Source organism: Aricia agestis, chromosome 1 (assembly GCF_905147365.1).
Source record: "Aricia agestis chromosome 1, ilAriAges1.1, whole genome shotgun sequence".
Classification (NCBI taxonomy): Eukaryota; Metazoa; Arthropoda; class Insecta; order Lepidoptera; family Lycaenidae; genus Aricia; species Aricia agestis.
Genome location: NC_056406.1, coordinates 14,891,218 through 14,912,482, shown reverse-complemented (window position 1 = coordinate 14,912,482; position 21,265 = coordinate 14,891,218). Strand labels below are relative to the sequence as shown.

General features: G+C 37.0%; 3 protein-coding genes across 3 annotated transcripts; 1 reads left to right on the top strand and 2 right to left on the bottom strand.

Annotated features, from left to right (window-relative positions):
* Positions 1 to 612: 612 nt before the first annotated feature.
* Positions 613 to 1,905, top strand: LOC121735177 (uncharacterized protein C18orf19 homolog A). The gene is made up of 3 exons (XM_042125909.1): positions 613 to 1,093; positions 1,170 to 1,315; positions 1,574 to 1,905. Exons 1-3 carry the CDS (start codon positions 732 to 734, stop codon positions 1,807 to 1,809), a joined length of 744 nt encoding a protein of 247 aa, XP_041981843.1. The 5' UTR covers positions 613 to 731; the 3' UTR covers positions 1,810 to 1,905.
* A 2,787-nt stretch (positions 1,906 to 4,692) lies between these two features.
* On the bottom strand, positions 4,693 to 8,160 carry LOC121734537 (LIM domain-containing protein jub). Its single transcript, XM_042125159.1, has 6 exons — positions 6,516 to 8,160; positions 6,266 to 6,435; positions 5,822 to 5,884; positions 5,544 to 5,709; positions 5,320 to 5,460; positions 4,693 to 5,163 (listed from the first exon to the last, which is right to left on the bottom strand). The coding sequence occupies exons 1-6, from the start codon at positions 8,026 to 8,028 to the stop codon at positions 5,054 to 5,056; spliced, it is 2,163 nt and encodes a 720-aa protein (XP_041981093.1). The 5' UTR covers positions 8,029 to 8,160; the 3' UTR covers positions 4,693 to 5,053.
* Positions 8,161 to 14,576: 6,416 nt separating this feature from the next.
* On the bottom strand, positions 14,577 to 18,336 carry LOC121734443. The gene is made up of 2 exons (XM_042125086.1): positions 15,833 to 18,336; positions 14,577 to 14,954 (listed from the first exon to the last, which is right to left on the bottom strand). Exons 1-2 carry the CDS (start codon positions 18,241 to 18,243, stop codon positions 14,933 to 14,935), a joined length of 2,433 nt encoding a protein of 810 aa, XP_041981020.1. The 5' UTR covers positions 18,244 to 18,336; the 3' UTR covers positions 14,577 to 14,932.
* Positions 18,337 to 21,265: the final 2,929 nt, after the last annotated feature.

Below are 21,265 nucleotides of genomic sequence, written 5' to 3'. Positions count from 1 at the left end.
TGAAAATAGGGAAGCGAACGAGCAAACGGGTCACCTGATGGAAAGCAACTTCCGTCACCCATGGACACTCGCAGCATCAGAAGAGCTGCAGGTGCGTTGCCGGCCTTTTAAGAGGGAATAGGGTAATAGGGGAGGGTAGGGAAGAGAAGGGAAGGGAATAGGGGAGGAGATTATGCCTCCGGTAAACTCACTTACTCGGTGAAACACAGCACAAGCGCTGTTTCACGCCGGTTTTCTATGAGAACGTGGTATTTCTCCCACGTATATAAAAACTGGTGCTCGGAAGTCGGAAGTTGGGCTGCGAGTGAGATTTGGTGCACGACGCATACCGCATACCTGATACCAGAAAATATCGTTATATTTACCGATTTTCATAACGATATTTTTTGGTTATGTTACTAGATGTCGATAAAAAATACCGTTATCTGGCTACCATTATGAAAATACAGGTACGTTAGATATTTTTTCGGGTATTCGATAACGTTATGAAGCCCTGGCTTCGAGTACGATAGAGGCATGTGCGGCCGCGCCATAAGCGTAATAGGCAAATGTAAAAAAAAACTAAATGTCATTTGTCAATATTTTTACGTTGATTTTTACTCTGTCAAAGTCACATTGTCAATCGTGAGCAGTTTTTGTTGTTACATTTCGTTACATAAATTCATATAAATTAAGTATGTACAGAAAAGCTTTTACGTCTTATAAGCGAATTAAATAATTAGTCAAATAAGATGTCTTTATTATTTAAAGTTGTGAATAGGCAATACATTAATTTTCAAAATATAACCAAACCGGTTCAGTGTTGTGGTAGAAGCTTTTCACGAAGAATAGTTAAAAGTAGCACTTATTGTGGACAAATTTCAATCAATCAAGCTATAAATAGCAGTAGATTTAAGATTTCGACGACCATAACAAGGCCTTTTTCCGCCCAGACGAACAGTAATAATGAAAAACCTTCAGACGAGCCTACTAAGAAACCTGGTCTTGTACAGAAATTTAAACAAATGTACAAAGATTATTGGTATGTTGTATTACCTGTTCATATGACCACATCGGCCATATGGTTTGGAAGCTTCTACTATTGTGTTAGAAGGTAAATGTTAGCATTTATATACTGTAAAACTTAAGTTATTTTATACTGATAACCTATATCAATTTTACCCTTTCAGTGGTGTCGATGTTATTAGTTTGCTTGAATCACTGGGTATAAGTGAAAAATTATTAACACCTATTAAAGAATCCACTGCAGGATATTTTGCATTAGCATTTGCATTATACAAGTTGGTTACACCACTGCGATATGCTGTGACAGTTGGTAATTATAACTTTGTTTATAGTGTTATAATTAGTGTTTTTGTAAATTATGTAACTTGTAATCGTTATGTTTAGTTTTTGTTTTTTGTTGCCATTAAAACTTAAAATTTTACTGCCTAATAATTACTTCACGATGATTGCACAATTAGACAAATTGTTGCAGTAAAGTTAACAATCACAATAAAGTTGAATGTCACTGCTGCTGTGTGTTTTTTTTAATATCCACTTGCACACCTTTTACATAAAATTGACTTTTCAGGGGGAACAACATATGCAATAAAGAAACTTACAGCAATTGGGTGGATAAAACCCATGCCATCGAGGGAAAGGCTTAAAGAAATGCTACAGGAACAAAGAGATAATATTCAAGACAAATTTACAGAAAGTAAACAACATTATCAGACTCAAATTAAGGAAAAAAGCAATCAAGTTATGGATGAGATGAGAAGATATAAGGCAGAAATGAGAAACGCCAAAAACAAATCTAAAAAATGATGCAAGACATATTGATGTGAATCTAATTTATATATCAACATTTTCATGCAAAAAAAACCAGCACATATTTGTAATATAATTTATTGTTGTCAATAATATAAATATAAACATACCTACTTATTAACAAAATGATATTTATTTCATCTAAACTTAAAATAATCACATGATAATTGTCAAAATTTACAAATTAAACAACAATTACAATTAAGTACCTATAATTATTATAATAAAACAAGACAGCACAATGCTGGAATGTGATAATGGTGCTAAATAACTTGCTACTATAACATAATATTACCTAATAGGCAACAAACTTAACCTCATTAAAATCCCCAAGAGTGCTGTCATGTACATGTTTACCATTAATAAATGCACACAGACTTCCCCAGCAATCCACACTGAGTGTATCACACTTGTAATAAAAGTTAAATAACTGATTTAAATTAGTGCCTAAGCCTAAGTGTTACTGTTTTAGAAGACTGTTCTAAATGCAATAAGACCATGTTTAAACAGAAAATAAATATTGGCACTATGTCATATTTATACGACCATTTTATTGATCAGTACATTTATTGACCATAATAAATGTATATGATTTACGTCAAAATAATTTTCATACATCATTGAAAATATTATAAATCTTCATTAATTAAAATTGTATAAAATTTTTAAAAAATTGTACAGTCTTATGTTGTTATTTCAAATATCTATCCCGGCCTAATTTTATTGTTCATTGAACTATGTCTATGCTTTTTTTATCTACTTGTAGTTTACACATAGCATTATTCATAAATAAAAATTAATCTAGTGGCATATGTAAATATTATGTAATCTACTATGTAATATTATGTTAAGAGTCCGGGTGCCATTGCAGTTCTCGTACAAACGTAATACAAGATAATTTCCCATACGAGAATATTTACCATATTTGAGTTATTATTATTCAGCTTAAGATAGTAATTACCTAGGTTCCTGTACAAAGATTCACTGCGAAATATACATACCAAAAATATCGTTCGATTACAATATTTACATACTAAATTGTAATCTATACTAATATTATAATTCTGCAGAGTTTGTTAGTTTGTTTGATTGTTTGCTTAAACGCGCTAATCTCAGGAACTACTGGTCCGATTTGAAAAATTCTTTCAGTGTTAGATAGCCTATTTATCGAGGAAGGCTATAGGCTATATTTTATCACGATAAAACTAATAGAAACGAAGAAATAGAGGAAGATGTGGAAAAAACGGGGGGAAATTATTTGAAAGGACTTATTTGAACGCGCTAATCTCAGGAACTACTGGTCCGATTTGAAAAATTATTTCAGTGTTAGATAGCCCATTGATCGAGGAAGGTTATAGGCTATATTTTATCACGCTAAGACTAATAAGAGCGAATAAATAGTGGAAAATGTGGAAAAAATGGGGATTTTTTTTTATGAAAGGTCTTATTTGAACGCGCTAATCTCAGGAACTACTGGTCCGATTAAAAAAAATCTTTCAGTGTTAGATAGCCCATTTGTTGAGGAAGGTTATAGGCTATATTTTATCACGCTAAGACTAATAAGAGCAAATAAATAGAGGAAAGTGTGGAAAAAACGGGGGGAAATTATTTGAAAGGGCTTATTAGAACGCGCTAATCTCAGGAACTACTGGTTCGATTTGAAAAATTATTTCAGTGTTAACCTATTTATCGAGAAAAGCCAAAGGCTATATTTTATTATTCTACGACTAATAGGAGCAAAGAAATAGAGGAAAATGTGGAAAAAAACGGGGGAAATTATATGAAATTGCTTATTATCTTAAGATTCTTAAGAACTACTGGAGCAATTTTTATGTTATTTGGCAAACGTGAAGAATAGACCACGTCAAGAGCCATAGGCTATTTTTTTGCGGAAAAATGTACGGTCGCCTGAAATTCCTAAATTACGCAAGCGAAGCCGCGCGGAACATCTAATATATAATAAAATCGTAGGAAAGTCAATGCTGTACATTGATTTTGTACAATAAATAATACTTGGGACGTGATCTACTATACTAACGCGGACGAAGTCGCGGGCAAGTGGCAACAGCTAGTCATTAATATTTTAGGTAAGTATGTAAATATTTTGCAGTGAATCTTTGTACAGGAACCTAGGTAATTACTATCTTAAGCTGAATAATAACTCAAATATGGTAAATATTCTCGTATGGGAAATGATCTTGGTATTACGTTTGTATGAGAATAATTGTGATGGCACCCGGACTCTAAAAGTTACTTGTAAAGAATGATTACCAACACTTTACACTAGCATTATATTTCTATATCATAGTGTACCTTAGTCCTCAGTATTGTATTGTATGTTTATTTTTAAACATATAATAATATATACTAAATAAATCCTTGAATCCAAACATCAGCCTTTCCAAGGCTGATGTTACTTTATAAGATTTACAAGATAATCATCAAATCCATACATTTTACATCAATATTTGATGTAAAATGTATGGATTTTATTTCTGAGAACACTCAAATTAAGACAAAATAAAATTTCTATTTAAACAAAATTTAAAGCTATTTATTTTACTGAATGTAATAAGACAATTGTATTATGTAATTTGTTCAAGCTACTTGTATCACACCTTATAAACTACTTACTTAAAACATAAAGTTTTATAAAATAATTTCAAAGTCATGGTAAGTAATCCTACTTAGGCCTTAAGGGCCAACCACACACAGCCACAACCACGCCACGTGGTCGGGCGTATATTTCGTATTGTAAAGTGGACTATTCACACATACCACATTTTGCAGTTGTTGTCGACCACTTGAGTGATACCGACCACATCGCAACCACAACGTTGCGTCGATGCAATGACAGTGCGCGCACATCATCGCAACTACTGGCAACAACGCAACCACGTCGATGGACGTGGTGTGGTTGTGGTACGTGTGTGTTGGCCCTTAATGGTGGTGATCGTAAAATTATTGCAACATTATTGTATTCAATTTTACCATAAATGCAGTTTATTCTTGTACTTACAATCTCACATTTTAGCTTACCTTAGTGCTCGCGCTCACTGTCGACAACATTTGCATTTTAGACTCAAGTTTTTTGTATTTGGTCCTAATACAAGTGGTCTGTGTCAGCGTCATTTCTGTCGATAGTGTGCGCTGGCCTTTATTTGATAAATGTAATAAAACTAATCTCGTCTTCAGTCCTCACATACTGACTCTATATGTGTCAGTGAATAAATTATAATTATTAACCCATGTACTGATAAGATGCTGGGGAAAGATGTGGAGCGGGCGAATTTCCTGGGCCTCCCGCTGCCCCAATAGTTGCCAGGTGACAAGCTCTACACATCAATTTTCCTGTAAAAAAAAAACAATTAAATGCAATAACCTTCCTTCAAAAAAAAGTTCTAGCTCTAATCTAAGCTATTCTAGCTCTAGCTCTAGCCTAATGTGATAAGGGAATATTATAATTATAGGAATAGTATAATGCTATTATTATTTAAAAGTAATTACCTGCCAATGGATAACAACGCTTGTCTGGTTCATCAGTTAGCTGCATACCACAAACACAGCACATGTAGCAGTCCACATGAAAATCTCTATCCATAGACACGACACGCACAGTCTCATCAGTTCCTTCAACTGGTGTTATCCCTAAAAAATATACAAATTTAATACAATTCATTTATAATAAAATGAATGCTAAAATTGTTTTAGAAACTTATAATTTATATAACCTTTGCCGCAACTTGCACACTTTGGAGCAAACATGCGATGATAATCATTAACACAGTAAATTTTGTTGTCCACATCTACTGTGAATGGTACACCATCTAGACACTCATTGCAAACACAGCAGCGGAAACATCCAGGATGGTAAGATTTTCCCATAGCTTGTAAAATCTGGAAGAAAATTCAAAATAAATAACTGATGCATCATGCATCAACCTAAAAATATATACCTAGAAGGTATATATTTTTAGGTTCTGTGACTTTAACATAAATCATTACTTACCATCTCCATGATAAGGTGACCACAGATAGCACATTTCTCTGCTGTTTGTTGGAAGCCTGAGTACTGTAAAATAATAGCAATTGTAGTAAGTTAAGTTTTGTAAATAAGTCAACACATCAACATAATAATATTTTTACTGACATAGGAGGTAAAATTTAATTATCTGTTTGTTTACATTAAGATAGACTTCAAAAGTTCTACAAGGCAGATTTTAATATTAAGTATAAATAATATTATAGAGTAAACAAATAAAGGAGAGTTTACTGGAGCAAATGTTTCCAGAATAGTTTCTTTGACACACACATCATGGACTATTTATATACTTAAAAAAATGAATAAATTACATAACATAGAGTCAGCAAATATTTATTCAGACAAATAAGACATTTTTTCAGAAAACCTAAATAGTAGTATACTAAAAACTAAAAATAGTAGAATACTTACTAAGTAGTCTTCTTCACAATAAACTTTTCCGTGTACATTGTAAAAAGCTTTTCCCCGCAAAGCTCTTCCACAAGAGCAGCAAATGAAACAGTTGGTGTGGTAGAGGTTCCCCATTGCCTGACATGCCTGTCCTGCCCCTGTTACACCCGCTCCACATGTGTGACAAATGCCTGAAAATATTATTGTTAAATATCATTGTTCATTAAAATAGTTATAAACAAAAACAATGTCATCATTGAACATGCTTTACCAAAATATTCTCCTTCTTCATCTTGTTTTTCCATTTCTTCCTCTAGTTGTCTTGTTAACTCTTCTATTTTCCGTTGAGCTTCACTAGGGCCTGGTGGTCGGGGTGGAGTAATACTATAGGGTAGAAGCCCTTTACCCCGACCCCCGGATCCACGTGACCCTCCGGACAGTTGTGATACAGAGCTAGGTGTAGGACTTGGTGCTGGAGATGGAACTGGTGAGCATAAGGGGTTAATGCCCGAAGCTAGGTTCCTAGATGGAACTGAATCTGATGTAATTGACACATTGTCTTTATTTGCAGCGGCAACCACGGCTGCTGTAGAGCCACCTGTCATACAAACATAGTCGGAGCCATTGCTGTCTTCTACAATTTGCATCCTGTTAGCGAGCTGCTTAGAGCCAGGGACGAATCCCCCATTAACTAAAGGTGGCTTCCCTTTTGCAATACCATTGCCAATAGGTTTTGGGTGAAAGAATTTTGGTGCTGGGGGCATACCAAGGGGTATGGAACCCTGCACTTCAGTAGCTATATTAGCTTTAGGTCTTTGAGCACTCGGCGCTATGGATGCATAAATAGCAGTTGATGGAATCGTTGTAACTTTGTTATCAAAACTTACAGAATTATTGTTTTTTAATAAAGCAGTTACATCAGTATATTTAGGAGGTGCTGACTTCATGATTGTATAATCACTACTAGGACTATCTCCAGAATTATATGGTGGTGGTGGTAAAGATTTTTCAGCAACTTTAGGTTTATCAATAAATATTTTTTGAGGAATAGCTTTATTCAAGGAAGTATTAGGTACCTGAGGACCAGGTACTGACCCCTGCTGTATGAAATGCTGATCTTGATTTGTTTGCGCTTTAAAATCAGTCTTTTTATCATTTTCTGGACAAAGCATATTTTCATAAACAGTTGGATTCAATTTTGGCTTACTGTTTACAGGTACCTGGGGTTGTGCTTTACTATATCGAGTGTCGTAATATCCGTCAGAAACTATTGACGGTCCACCTTGCTCATATATTTGATGATAGAAAGGTGGCTGTGATGTCTTTTGTTCACTGTAGTAATCGATATTTTCATAAACGGGAGGATATTGCAACGGTGCACTCACAGGAATTTCATATAAGTCTTCAGATTGATAACTAAGAGATCTTTGTGACACAGAATCTGCAGACCGCGTTGGGCTGGCCGACAACGCCGAGGTATTGAAGTCTCTTTTGTTATTGGAGGCTATAGTTTCAACTCGTTTAGGAGTCGCGAATTTTGATGCTGTTATTACATTTGATCTTTCGTAAAAACTATAATCCTGTCGATTTGTGTTAGAGTTTTCTAAAGTAAAGCTCTCGATGGCTCCCACTGGTCTCGCCGACTTCACTTGAGAACTGATATCAGAGGTTGTAGCAGTTTGCGCTTGCCCAGTATAGTTTTCGTCTGTGTTGAATATTTTCAAATCTTGCAAACTTTGTATACATCTTTGTTCATCAGATGTACTTCTTCTTGAGGACTCCATTACGAGGATTATGATTTTGTTTTGTTTCAACTTTTAGAATTAAAGTGAATAACACAAAAACGCCAAATGATTCATATTTATGATCTAATATCTTCCGAAAACATTAACAATACTCAAGCATGAAGAACGGATTATGTACGGAGGTGAAGAACAAGAAAACTACAAAAAAAATAAAAATCGGCTAAGTGCGAGTTGGACTCGCGCCCTGTCACAGAATATATATTAGTAGTACCAAGCACCTCGTTCAGTCCGCCGGCTGCAGGATAGTGAATGGTGTTGCAACTTGCAACTTGCAGGCCTGCAACATCGAGTAGGACGCGAGCTGAGTCCTGCACAAAGTGTGCAAGCTCCGCCCACCGGCCACCCTCCTTGTGAGTATAATATCCGCTTGCAGTCCGCCGCAAACGGCAAAAGACCGTGAGTGGCTCGGCGTCCTCACAGATTAATATATGTAGCAAACTAGGCGTCCTGCGTGGTGCTGCTGCCGTGTAGAAAGCAGGAGCGTGAATGTATTTTGACATTTTGTTGACACTTGACAGCAAAGAGAATAATATTATTAATTTACTAGCGACCCGCCCCTGCCTCGCACGGGTATAAAATAATAATTAATATATAGCAATGATATTCTACTTATACAGATACGTTACGTCCATACTATTTTCCGGCTTAAATCTCTTCCGAACAATTTTCAAATTCAAAATTGCAAACATTGACAAATTTGACAGATAAGTGAAACAAAAGATACGAAAAACCATTTACATAAAAGATACAGTTCTATTTTTAAACGTCGAATCGTATCGCTGTCTCTTTCTTCGCCTGAGCTATGACGAAAATTCGATTTTTTCCAGATTGTTCGAAAAAATAATTGAAAATGTAAATAATCGAGGTATTTATTGCAATCAAGACATGTGGTAAGAGATTTCATGTGTTTTGTTTACTTTCGAGTCATAATTGGTACATTTTCGATCACTGATGAAATACTCAAACCAGATATGTTACCACCGCGCGCGTTGTGAAGCTTTAAATACGGCCCGATTGGGCCGTCTGTTGTTTAGTCTGCATCGAGCGCAGTCACGAACGTGCCGCGTCTTGTCTTACCTAAATAAATTGAAAATTACGTCGTGCGTGTTTCGAAAAGGTACACATACATGGGAGAGCCATGCTTCGGCACGAATGGGCCGGCTCAACCGGATAAATACCACGTTCTCACGGAAAACCGGCGTGAAACAGTGCTTGCGCTGTGTTTCGCCGAGTGAGTGAGTTTACCGGAGGCCCAATCCCCTAACCCCTACCCTATTCCCTTCCCTACCCTCAACTATTCCCTTCCCTTCCCTTCCCTACCCTCCCCTATTACCCTATTCCCTCTTAAAAGGTCGGCAACGCACTTGCAGCTCTTCTGATGCTGCGAGTGTCCATGGGCGACGGAAGTTGCTTTCCATCAGGTGACCCGTTTGCTCGTTATTTCATATTAAAAAAAAATTTAAATAAGGATTAATACCGTATTGGTTAAAATCGCTTTGAAAATTACCCATTATTTGTCTTTAAAAAGTAAATGACAAAAAACTGTTATTGTGGGATATCCATAAGAGATATACATAATATACTACCGCGGAGTTTTCTGTAGACCTTTATTTTGATAAATCTCTTAGGGTTCAGCCTGCGTTTGCAATGTAAGCGGAAACAAATGTAATTATTTACGACATCACATTAGGAACCCCAATAATAACAGTATTTATCCACTACTTAATTAATGTTATTATACTTATAAACCTTCCTCTTGAATCACTCTACCTATTAAAAATGAAGGTAGTTTTAAAGATTAAAGGGAACAAAGGGACACGAGGGAAAAAAAGCGACTTTGTTTTATAATATGTAGTGATAATCAGCTTGCTAGTTGCTACATATAATACATTAATCTGTGTTATAATCACTATGTGGTTGACAATGGAAAACACGGGCTTAGTGTAGTTTACCGAAATATATATAAAGAAAATCGCTGTTTGTGGGACAAAAATCCCCAGCATATAGTAATATGCAAATAAGAAATACGGCACTGCAAAATTTATTTCCATAGGTACATATACAGATTGAAGTTTTTTAAAAGTACAGATTATATGTAATTTTTTTATTTTAGATTATGATTTATAGACTAATATTCAGATTGAATTTTCAGGGTGCCATGGGGCTCGCTCGCGTTTGCGAGTGGCAAGTGGAAACTTGCAACGGCGGCGAGGAGCAAGAGGGGCAAACGCACCGAGCCCCTTAAGGCGCCCTGAAAATACTTGCATTATGCATAGGACTTGAATCTGTATATGTATGGAATTAAGGAGCAACATCGTGTAAAAAAAATAATACTTTAACTGATTTAGTGCGGATGACTCGGCAGCGGCGCCATATATGTTTTAACGTGTGGCGTAAGACACGTTTTCCGTGTCATTTAAAAAACGACAATTGTTTCTCCCTCAAATTACACTTTAGAAGGTTCTACTCTGAACAAAATCATCTTAATTTTCCACGTGGAGCATGCCTATATGCTTCGTTTCGTTACGTACTCTTACTTAGAAGCCCTGATATTGAATTTTGCAAGTATATTATCACACCCCTAGATGGACGGCAAAGCAGGATAATGTGTGAGCTATGTCCATTTCGCAGTCCTGCACGGCGGACTGCAATGTAGGATAATGAATGGGCCACTTTAGTCATTGTTGAGAAAATCGATATCGCTACAGCCAAATTATCAAGGCGTCACCAAGGGTCAATTTATATTAGCGCAGAGTCGAAGCGCATCAAAGCGAAGTATCAAAACTGAACATAGCAAATCCAACCTTAACTCTAAAGCGTTAACGCACACATTACATCTGAGAATTTTAATCGGGCGCATCTGCGCGAATTCACGCGCATGCGCCCGACCAACGCTGGTTGATCTCGCAAAAGTAATGTGTGCGTTACATGATTGAATTTTCTGTGTACAGTTTTTGGGAATTCGCATCGCTGCTCTTCGACTCTGCTCAAACTCTGCTCTTAGCTCTATTATGCCCGGGCTGCACCTGCGTAGTGCTTCGTGCTAAACGATACCATTGGACGATCTGCGTGTATTATCGCAAACAGGTGTATCGTCCAATGGTATCGTCTCATGCCGCAGCCGCACACGCGTCTATCGTACGAAGCTTCGTGCTATGAGACGATCATATAGATCCAATGATTGGTCCAATGGTATCGTTTTAAGCATGAATCACTACGCGTGTGCGGCCGCGGCATCATAGAACCAAGAGCTTCCGGCTTTGTACAATAGACGCATGTGCGGCCGCGGCATTATAAATTGACCCACCATACATCTTTGCAGTTTGCCATTAATCACAGACTAATAAGAGATACTACCGTAGAGTGTAAGTTGTTATTCCATTTGACTAAATTTAGAAATTCTAATTAGTATCCTAAAAATAAGACTAATTAGAAGCTTCGTATTCCATTCCACTTGTCATAATTTAGTAACTAAATCAGTTATGACGACGCGGCGATTTTGGCCAGACGTCTTCTTAATGGCTCCAGTTCTGTCAAAGCAACAAAAAATTGGTCTTCTCATAGCCTTAGCTGTTGGCTCAATGAAAATCAAAATAAATAAAAGGTGAAAAAGATGGTTAGATGGTATATATATATATATATATATATATATATATATATATATACTAATAATATATAATATATTGACTTTAATACAATAAAAGGTTGAAACCAAACAACTGTAGACAGAGCAAAAGTACGTATGACGATAGTACTACGTATCCAATAATATTAAAATGGCCCATTCACGGCAGGCCGCCTTTAAAGAGAATGTAAATTGTATACTACGTAATGCCGCCTTGTCGTCCGCCGGCTTAAGCACTTATTCCACATTACTAAAATATTTAGACATCTAAATGATTTAGTAACTAAATTTAGTCAAGTGGAATAGCATTTAGTAACTTTCTAAATGCTATTCCACTTGACTAAATTTAGTTACTGAATCTTTTAGACGTCTAAATTTAGTAAGGTGGAATGAGTGCTTTATGCAGTTAAGTGAATGGTGTTGCAGGCCTACGACACCATTCACAATCCTACATAAGCCGGCGGACTGCAATGCAGGATAGTGAATGGGCCACTTAAAAACATACAAGCCCCGTGAGTTATGTCTATTGTGCCCCGTGTTCCAGATGACGTTAGAAACGCTCACGCTCAAGACAAGCTTGCAAAAAGCGGTCCGAGCGAGAACGTTCCCGCTGGTAGTGTGTCCTTGTCTGACTTCTTGCCAGCTCAGCTCACATAATCATTTCTTTTGATAAAAATGTTAGAAAATGAAATACTTTTCTTTTTAATAATTTGCCAATACGAACGTTTCGTAAATTTGGAAACGTGTTTAAACAAAGTTGTACCTACAGTTTTAATAATTAATAAATCAGTTGATTGTACTCGAATGTATAATTCAAAACTGAGCAACAGTATCTGTGGTTATTAGATATTTTGGTACTGGTAATATTAAATGTAAGATTTGCTTTGGTTGTTTGTTTGTTTTTCGTGTTTCGATTTGCAATACAAAAAAAGTCCTTTTTCTTAATAAAGTTTATTATATTTTTATGAAAAAACGGTGAATTATTGTCGTGTGAAAGGTGACAGGCTGCAGTAATGAGTAGGTAGTTGCTATTTCTTCTACGGGAAAGTAAAAACAACAATCTTAATCCTTAGGGTAACCATGAATTTGAATTATTGGAGATGCACCAAATGGCATGAAAAGTATAAGTAAGTAAGTATAAGTCGGTGCTAGCCAAATAAATCCTGGCTTTTATTTTTTACTTATACTATCGGAAACCGCTCGCGCTGCCTATACCGCCTATATATTACCGCTATTAGCTAGAGTCGTTATCAATAACCAGATAACGCCCGGAATTCCGTTGCGCAAAAATTCGTTTATCGCGTGGGAACCGTACATTTTTCCGGGATAATATCCTATCCTTTCCCGGGACTCAAAGTATCTACATACCAAATTTCAGAAAAATCGGTTCGGTTTGAGCGTGAAGAGGTAACAGACAGACGGACAGACAGACGAATACACTTTCGCATTTATAATAATATTCAAATATATATATATATATATATATATATATATATATATATATATATATATATATATATATATATATATATATATATATATATATTGAACGAGCTCTGACCCTTAATGGTACTGTACTAGGAACTAAATATACTTAGAAGTTAGAATATAGAATATATTCTTACACTGCGATCTAGCTACCGATAACCACGGAGCTAGCGACATCTATTGATGACATTGAGAGTTACATACTTAACATATCGCCCACCAAAAGACATTATTGAAAGAATGTCTTTTTACAAAAAAACACACACAACAAGTTCCAATATTTTGAACTACAGTTTTAGAAGCTAGATTATGAATCTAATAATATTAAATACATATCATAAACATAAAAACATATTTTCGACAACAAACTAAAGACATGTTGTCTTTATGACCATTGAAAGTAAACTGGGTATGTTTACTTGGGTATGTAACATTACTGAAAACCATTATTACAAATAACAATTTATAGCTTAATCACTTATTAACAGGTAACACACAAATTTTACAAATGGGTCTTTTAAGAATAGATGACTTGGTGCGTAACGTGACTACACGAGTGAGATTATCACGACCCGGGTGTTTTTCAATAATTCTACCCATTAGCCAGCGACTTGGAGGTAAATCATCTTCTTTAATGAGAACCACGTCTCCTACGTTAGGTTCAGGAGTTTTCAATGCCCACTTATATCTTTGCATCAAAGTGTTTAAATACTCAGAGGACCAACGTCTCCAGAACGAGGATAACATCCACGACAACCACGCTCTGCTACCACAATGAACGAGCTCTGACCCTTAATGGTACTGTACTAGGATTTCGCCAAATAAAACCAACTAACAAAATTAACTTGCATTTTATTGTACCGAGAAAGGGTCGCGCTAATTTACGATGATTCACATGGCCTATATATACGATCACAAAAAGTTTTCTATAGCGCGATCTAGCCGGCGAATGAAACATTGCTAGCGCCATCTATTGAGAACATTAGGAACTAAATATACTTAGAAGTTAGAATATAGAATATATTCTTACACTGCGATCTAGCTACCGATAACCACGGAGCTAGCGACATCTATTGATGACATTGAGAGTTACATACTTAACATATCGCCCACCAAAAGACATTATTGAAAGAATGTCTTTTTACAAAAAAACACACACAACAAGTTCCAATATTTTGAACTACAGTTTTAGAAGCTAGATTATGAATCTAATAATATTAAATACATATCATAAACATAAAAACATATTTTCGACAACAAACTAAAGACATGTTGTCTTTATGACCATTGAAAGTAAACTGGGTATGTTTACTTGGGTATGTAACATTACTGAAAACCATTATTACAAATAACAATTTATAGCTTAATCACTTATTAACAGGTAACACACAAATTTTACAAATGGGCCTTTTAAGAATAGATGACTTGGTGCGTAACGTGACTACACGAGTGAGATTATCACGACCCGGGTGTTTTTCAATAATTCTACCCATTAGCCAGCGACTTGGAGGTAAATCATCTTCTTTAATGAGAACCACGTCTCCTACGTTAGGTTCAGGAGTTTTCAATGCCCACTTATATCTTTGCATCAAAGTGTTTAAATACTCAGAGGACCAACGTCTCCAGAACGAGGATAACATCCTTTGAATGAATTGCCATCTAGAAAGACAGTTAATGTTTGCGCTCTCATAGGTGTCCTCAGGAACCGTAAGAAGTGGTTCACCTATCAGAAAGTGACCAGGGGTTAACGGCAAAGGATCACCAGGTTCTTCAGTGTTGATTACACTCAAAGGCCTCGAATTTAAACAGGCTTCAATTTGACACAACAACGTATTCATTTCCTCATAGGTGAGGGTTGTGTCGCCTATCACTCTTTTGAGGTGAAATTTCGTGGATTTTATTCCCGCCTCCCATAAACCACCAAAATTAGGAGCGTGTGGGGGAATAAAATGCCATTCCGTTCCAGCACTCTCCAAGTGTTCTGCAGCAGTCTGTTGGAAAGTTGCTATCTCTTGAAGTTCTCTGGAGGCGCCAACAAAGGTGGTCCCATTGTCGCTCCAAATATGAGCACAACGGCCACGACGTGAAATAAATCGCTTAAATGCGGCTAAAAAAGCTTGAGTGGTCATATCACTCACTACCTCTAAGTGTATAGCACGAGTGGCCATGCATACGAACAAACAAATATATCCTTTATAGGATCGGTACCCGCGTCCTTTAGTAGTCCTTATATTTATAGGACCAGTGTAGTCCACACCGCTATTTAAAAATGGTCTGGATGGAACACATCTGACGGATGGTAACGAACCCATCAGTTGCTGATTGAAGTTAGCTTTCTGCCTGAGGCAAACAACACATTTGTGGACGTGATGTTTCACCAGGTTTCTTGCACCTATGATCCAATAGGCCGACCTTAGATAGTTCATCATTAAAGATGGACCACCGTGCAACGTTCTTACGTGAGCATCAGCAATTATTAATTTGGTAAGATGAGAGTCCTTAGGAAGAATTATTGGGTGCTTTGTATCTTCGTCCAACTGAGATCTTTCTAGCCTCCCGCTGACTCGAATCAGACCCTTATCATCGAGATACGGGCAAATTGCTTTTAACTTACTTTTTTGTCCTTGTACTGTTTCTTTTGTTTCTAATTCCTTATATTCTGAATCAAAATGTTCTTTTTGTGTGACTTTTATACAACTTCGTAAAACTTCGTCTAATTCTTTCTTCTGTAAATATTTTGTCTTTTCTTTGTCCTTGTTCCAGAATCGTCTGCAATAAGCAAACACTCTCAACATCCGTTGCAGAGAGGAGAATCTTTCAAAGATTGACTGTTCTGGAACTGTTGTGATGTGAACCTTAACTGATTCTTCTAACGTTACGTTCAAATCCTTCGGTTTGTTGTACTGGATGGTCTGTCCTCTCAGAAATGGAGGTCCGGAAAACCACAGCGAGTCATCAACCAGAGCCGTAGGTAGTACTCCGCGCGAGGCGCAATCCGCTGGGTTTAACTTGGTGGATACGTGAAACCATTGCGAGGAATTCAAAGAGGTCAGCACTTCGGACACTCTATTTCCTACAAAGGTTTTCCATCGACTCAGATGGCTGTTTAGCCATGCGAGAACGACTGTTGAGTCAGTCCAGGCCCATATATTGTCCTTGGGGATACTTAAAATTTCAGCAGCTTCCAGCAGCAATCTTGAAAGAAGCACAGTCCCGCAGAGCTCCAGTCTCGGGATACTTATTTGCTTTATTGGTGCCACTCTGGTCTTGGCTACAACCAGCGAGGTGTGCACTCCTCCATTAGCATCAACCACTCTTAGATAGACGACAGCTGAATACGCAGCCTTGGACGCATCACTGAAGCCGTGTAATTCTTTAACTGCATCATCAGAACGTGAACTCATCCATCGAGGGATCTCTATCTTGGTAAGTTCAGATAAGTCTTGACGGTAAGTATTCCATTCCTTTACCAATTCATCGCTTAACTCATCATCCCATCCAAGCCCTGTGAGCCACAGCTTTTGAATGAAAATCTTTGCTATAACTACGCTAGGTGCTATCCATCCTAGTGGATCAAAAAGTCGTGCAATGTCTGAAATAATTGTTCTTTTAGTTGCAGGTCCAGACGTCGGAGGAAGATTCACCGTGTATTGAAATCTGTCATCTTTGCGATTCCAGGTAAGTCCAAGTATTTTTGTAGTATTATCTAGTTTGATTTCTATTTCCTTTCCTTTATTGTCCTTTTTCCTATCTTCTTGTTTGTCCTTACTTTCCTTTTCAGCACATTCTTGATCTTCTCTTTTTTCAGCTAACGAGTTTATTTCCATTAAAAGTTCCTTACTATTGCTATTCCACTTCTGTAATTTGAAACCTCCTTTCTCTAATAATTGTGATATTTGTTTATAGATTTCTATGCCTTCATTTACACTGCTACACCCTGTCATTAAGTCGTCCATGTAAAAATCTTTCAGGACTTTATCCGCAGCCAGAACATAGTTATGTCCTTCGTCATGTGCAATTTGTTGTAGGGCTTTGACTGCGAGATGTGGAGCACAAGCTGTACCAAAGGTCACGGTAAGTAGTTCGTAATCCTTTATCTCTGTTGCAGGATCATCTCTCCAGACTATACGTTGGTAACTTGCGTCTTCATTTGTCACTCTGACTTGTCGATACATTTTAATAATGTCCGCGACAAAGCCAATGGGATGGACTCTCCATCGCATTACTAAGTGACGTAAGTCTGCTTGTAGTGTAGGTCCAACCATCAGCGTGTCATTCAGAGAGACACCGTTTTTATTCTTCTCTGAAGCATTGAATACTATACGAACCTTTGTAGTGGATTTGTCGTTTCTAATGACAGCATGATGCGGTAGATAGACTGATTCTTCCTTTTTTGTGTCCTGATCTTCAACCTTCCTCATGTGATCTAATTGTATATATTCATTTATGACTGCTGTGTACTTTTTTTTCAAGTCCTTATCCTTTGCAAACCTTTTTTCTAACGATTTCATTCTAGCTATCGCAATGCATCGTGAATCGCCATATTTGCAAGCAGGGTATTCGTCTCTAAATGGTAATTTAACGACGTAACGGCCATCGTTTGATCTAGTGGTTGTAGCTTTGAATAAATCCTCACACCTTTGCTCTTCCTCTGTTAGAATTTTCTTTAACTTCGGTGTTTGCTCTTCAATTTCCCAGAATGTTTTGAGAATTTCATCGCTATTGATCTGTGCGTGCATAACGCTAATATGGGTTGGATTGTCCTTTATTGCCTTCTCAGGTTGTACTACACCAGATATTATCCATCCCAGTGTGGTGTTCTGAGCACACAACGTGCCTGATGGACTCTTTTTGATACCTTTTTTGAGTATTGTACTATAAATATCTGCTCCCAATAAAAGATTTATTTTATTAGGAACATTGAACTTTGGGTCTGCTAAGGGCAAAGCCTGTAAATCAACCCACTCGATTGACTTTACGTGTCTCTCTGGAAGATAAGACGTAATGTTACTCAAAACATAAGCTTTGAGTTCCACTTTGAACTGAGGATCTACTCTCGATTGAATCGACAGAGAGACCATGGACTTTGTACTCAAAGATTCCTTTTGACCTAAGCCTGACACTAATCCATTGATTGGTATCTTTTTCAGCTTCAACAATTGAACTGTAGCTTCAGTAATAAAGCAAGCCTGTGAGCCCTGGTCAAGCAATGCGCGAATTACTTGGGGCTGCCCATTAGGTGATACAGCGTTTATTAGCGCAGTGGCTAATAAAACCTGTCTGGACTTTGTTACCTTGCCAGTAGATAAGCAGGACACTATTTGATTTTCATCAGAAGGTACACTAGGGATAGCAGAGGGCTTGTCTTGTGGCTTGTTCTCACGTGCACCAGGTGGGTGCAACAACGAATGATGTCTACGTTTGCATACTCGACATGAGGTAAGCTTTTTGCAATCCTGCACTATGTGATTGCTACCTAAACAGTTGAAACACATCCTGCTATTAATCACAAACTCGCGCCGTTTGTCGTATTGTTGAGCAGAGAACTTTTTACAAAAACAGAGTTTATGTGGTTCAGAGCAATACTCACATTTGACATTAGATGTTGTACCTAATAACGCCTTTGGATTGTGATGATGTCCAGCATTATACCCACTGTTTAGGTGATTTGAGGCCCTTTTCGGTTCCAAGCACTCCAAAGCTCGGAATCGACTTTCAATAAAAGCCTTGAACTGAGACAGAGTTGGTAAATCATTACCTTCCGAGTCGGTGACGTGTAATTCCCACTGTTTACGAGTTTCGGCGTCAAGTTTAAATGCTATTATATGAATGATAATTACATCCCATGTAGTCACGTTTATCTCCAAGTTAGATAAAGCATTTAAACAGTCCACAGTCGTATCCAACAATTCCTTGAGCCCCGAGGCAGACTCAACATTTAAACGTTTTTGGCCAAATAACCTTTTTAAAATGCAATTGGATAAGTATCTCTTGTTATCGTAACGATTCTCTAACTGCTTCCAACACGGGAGATAGTTCGCGTCAGTTATTGGTGTCTGTCTGATAAGTTGTTCTGCCTCACCACTCAAATGACTTTTCAAGTAGTGCAACTTTTGTACTCCATCCAAAGAAGTGTTTTTGTGGACGAGAGATAAAAATAAATCGCGAAACGTAGTCCACTCTGAATACTTTCCCGAGAATATGGGGATTGAGATTTTTGGCAATTTAACCATAGATTTATTGGATGACTCACCGGACGAGTCCGTCGAGACTTTAACTTGCTTATCTGTCATCAACAGTTTATTTAAAGATACTTTCATATATGACTTATAATCTATGTAGGCATCTTCACCTTTATCATACAATTCTCCGATTACATATTTCGATTGTGATACTTCGGTTTCATCATAAGTTTTATAAATCTCTGAATTATATTCTCTAAAGCTTGACCAATCTTTTTCTAAATTATCTAATCTCGTTTCAATATACTCAACAGTTATTCTTTCCTTAGGGGATTTTTTGAAATTACTTAAACCTTTAATCATAGAACTAAGCAATTTCTCTTGAAGAACAATTAAAGTATCTAATTCCATGTTTGCAATATTCAACAATGTTAAAGACAACAACTGTATAAAGCAAAGTTAGGAAAAAACTAAAGTTAAAATTTATCAATAATAAATCTAACACAAAGATAGTCTATCACAAATTAAAGTTGTTGAAAATTTTACAAGTGTTTTTATCACTGATTGAACTCTGGGGAAAATCGGGCATAGGTTCCCCGTTCCCTCGTTTTTAAGCAAACTATTCTAAGTCCCTAGCTAAAACATGCAAATATTTTCTAAGTCCCTGAGCTAATATTATGTACATGCAAATTATTCTAAGTATGGATCTAACGAACAAATATGAAAATTTTTACAAGTCTCAAATTAATCTACAATCTTCAAAGTTTTTTACTAGGTGTTCTTAAAGTTCAAAATCTCTTGAATTTTATAATGGAAACAAAAGTACTCACAATTTGCACTTCTCACTCACACACTGGTTGTACTTCCAAATAGCGCCTGTAGAGGGCGCCTCTGCAGTTGATCTTCTGTACGGGGTGACGTCTCTCCGGGGTTGCCTGCACTATGGACTAGATACCGCCGTCCTTGTCTTCAATAGCTCGAACTGTCACTGTCAGCTACCGCGTTGTCAGCACAAATGTCAAACTCCACTGACAGCTGCCAACTTCACTTAGACGTTGACGTTTCCGATGTCAAACTCCACTGACAGCTGTCAACTTCACTGAGATGTCACTTTGACGTTGGCGTTTCTGATGTGAAGGGTTTGACAGCTGTCAAACCACTTTGACGTTTCCAATGTCACGAAGCACTGACAGCTGTCACTCAGCTGTCACCGCTGCCGTTGACGTCACGTCCTCTTGCTGCAGCGATCCACTGCGAGGGCGCGGGAAAGGGGGTGATACGGATCCCCTGGCCTACCGGTACTCAAAAATCCGGCTCGAAGGACCAATGAACGAGCTCTGACCCTTAATGGTACTGTACTAGGAACTAAATATACTTAGAAGTTAGAATATAGAATATATTCTTACACTGCGATCTAGCTACCATTAACCACGGAGCTAGCGACATCTATTGATGACATTGAGAGTTACATACTTAACAATATATATATATATATATATATATATATATATATATATATATATATATATATATATATATGTATATATATGATATAAGTACATAATTATAATAAGTATGGATGGCTAAAGGTATGGACTTGAAGTACTCATAAAATCCTTAAGTATATTTCAATACTAATAAATAAGTAATAAAATTGAATTAAATAAATATTTATGGGGGGCTCCTATACAAAACACAATTTACAAACTGTAGTATGGGAAACAATATTTTTCAACTTTGACTTTATAACGCTACGGATTCCTTCATGCGCGAGTCCAACTCGCACTTGGCCGATTATTTACTTTTAAATAAATTAGGTACATACCTGTAGTTAGGTAGGATGGATATCAGAATACCTGAATTTATATAGTTAAGTAGTCTCATATTTTGCTGTTTGGTCATGGTCACCACATTAGAAAGA

Coding starts and splice junctions, on each gene's coding strand:
- LOC121734443 (XM_042125086.1), bottom strand. CDS start 18,243: ATGGTCTCTCTGTCGATTCAATCGAGAGTAGATCCTCAGTTCAAAGTG. Junction 14,955..15,832: donor AAAGTCACACAAAAAGAACA/TTTTGATTCAGA, acceptor TAAATTCGAGGC/CTTTGAGTGTAATCAACACT.
- LOC121735177 (XM_042125909.1), top strand. CDS start 732: ATGTCTTTATTATTTAAAGTTGTGAATAGGCAATACATTAATTTTCAA. Junction 1,094..1,169: donor TTCTACTATTGTGTTAGAAG/GTAAATGTTAGC, acceptor TTACCCTTTCAG/TGGTGTCGATGTTATTAGTT. Junction 1,316..1,573: donor GCGATATGCTGTGACAGTTG/GTAATTATAACT, acceptor TTGACTTTTCAG/GGGGAACAACATATGCAATA.
- LOC121734537 (XM_042125159.1), bottom strand. CDS start 8,028: ATGGAGTCCTCAAGAAGAAGTACATCTGATGAACAAAGATGTATACAA. Junction 5,710..5,821: donor GTCACCTTATCATGGAGATG/GTAAGTAATGAT, acceptor ATTTTCTTCCAG/ATTTTACAAGCTATGGGAAA. Junction 5,164..5,319: donor GCGTTGTTATCCATTGGCAG/GTAATTACTTTT, acceptor TTTTTTTTACAG/GAAAATTGATGTGTAGAGCT.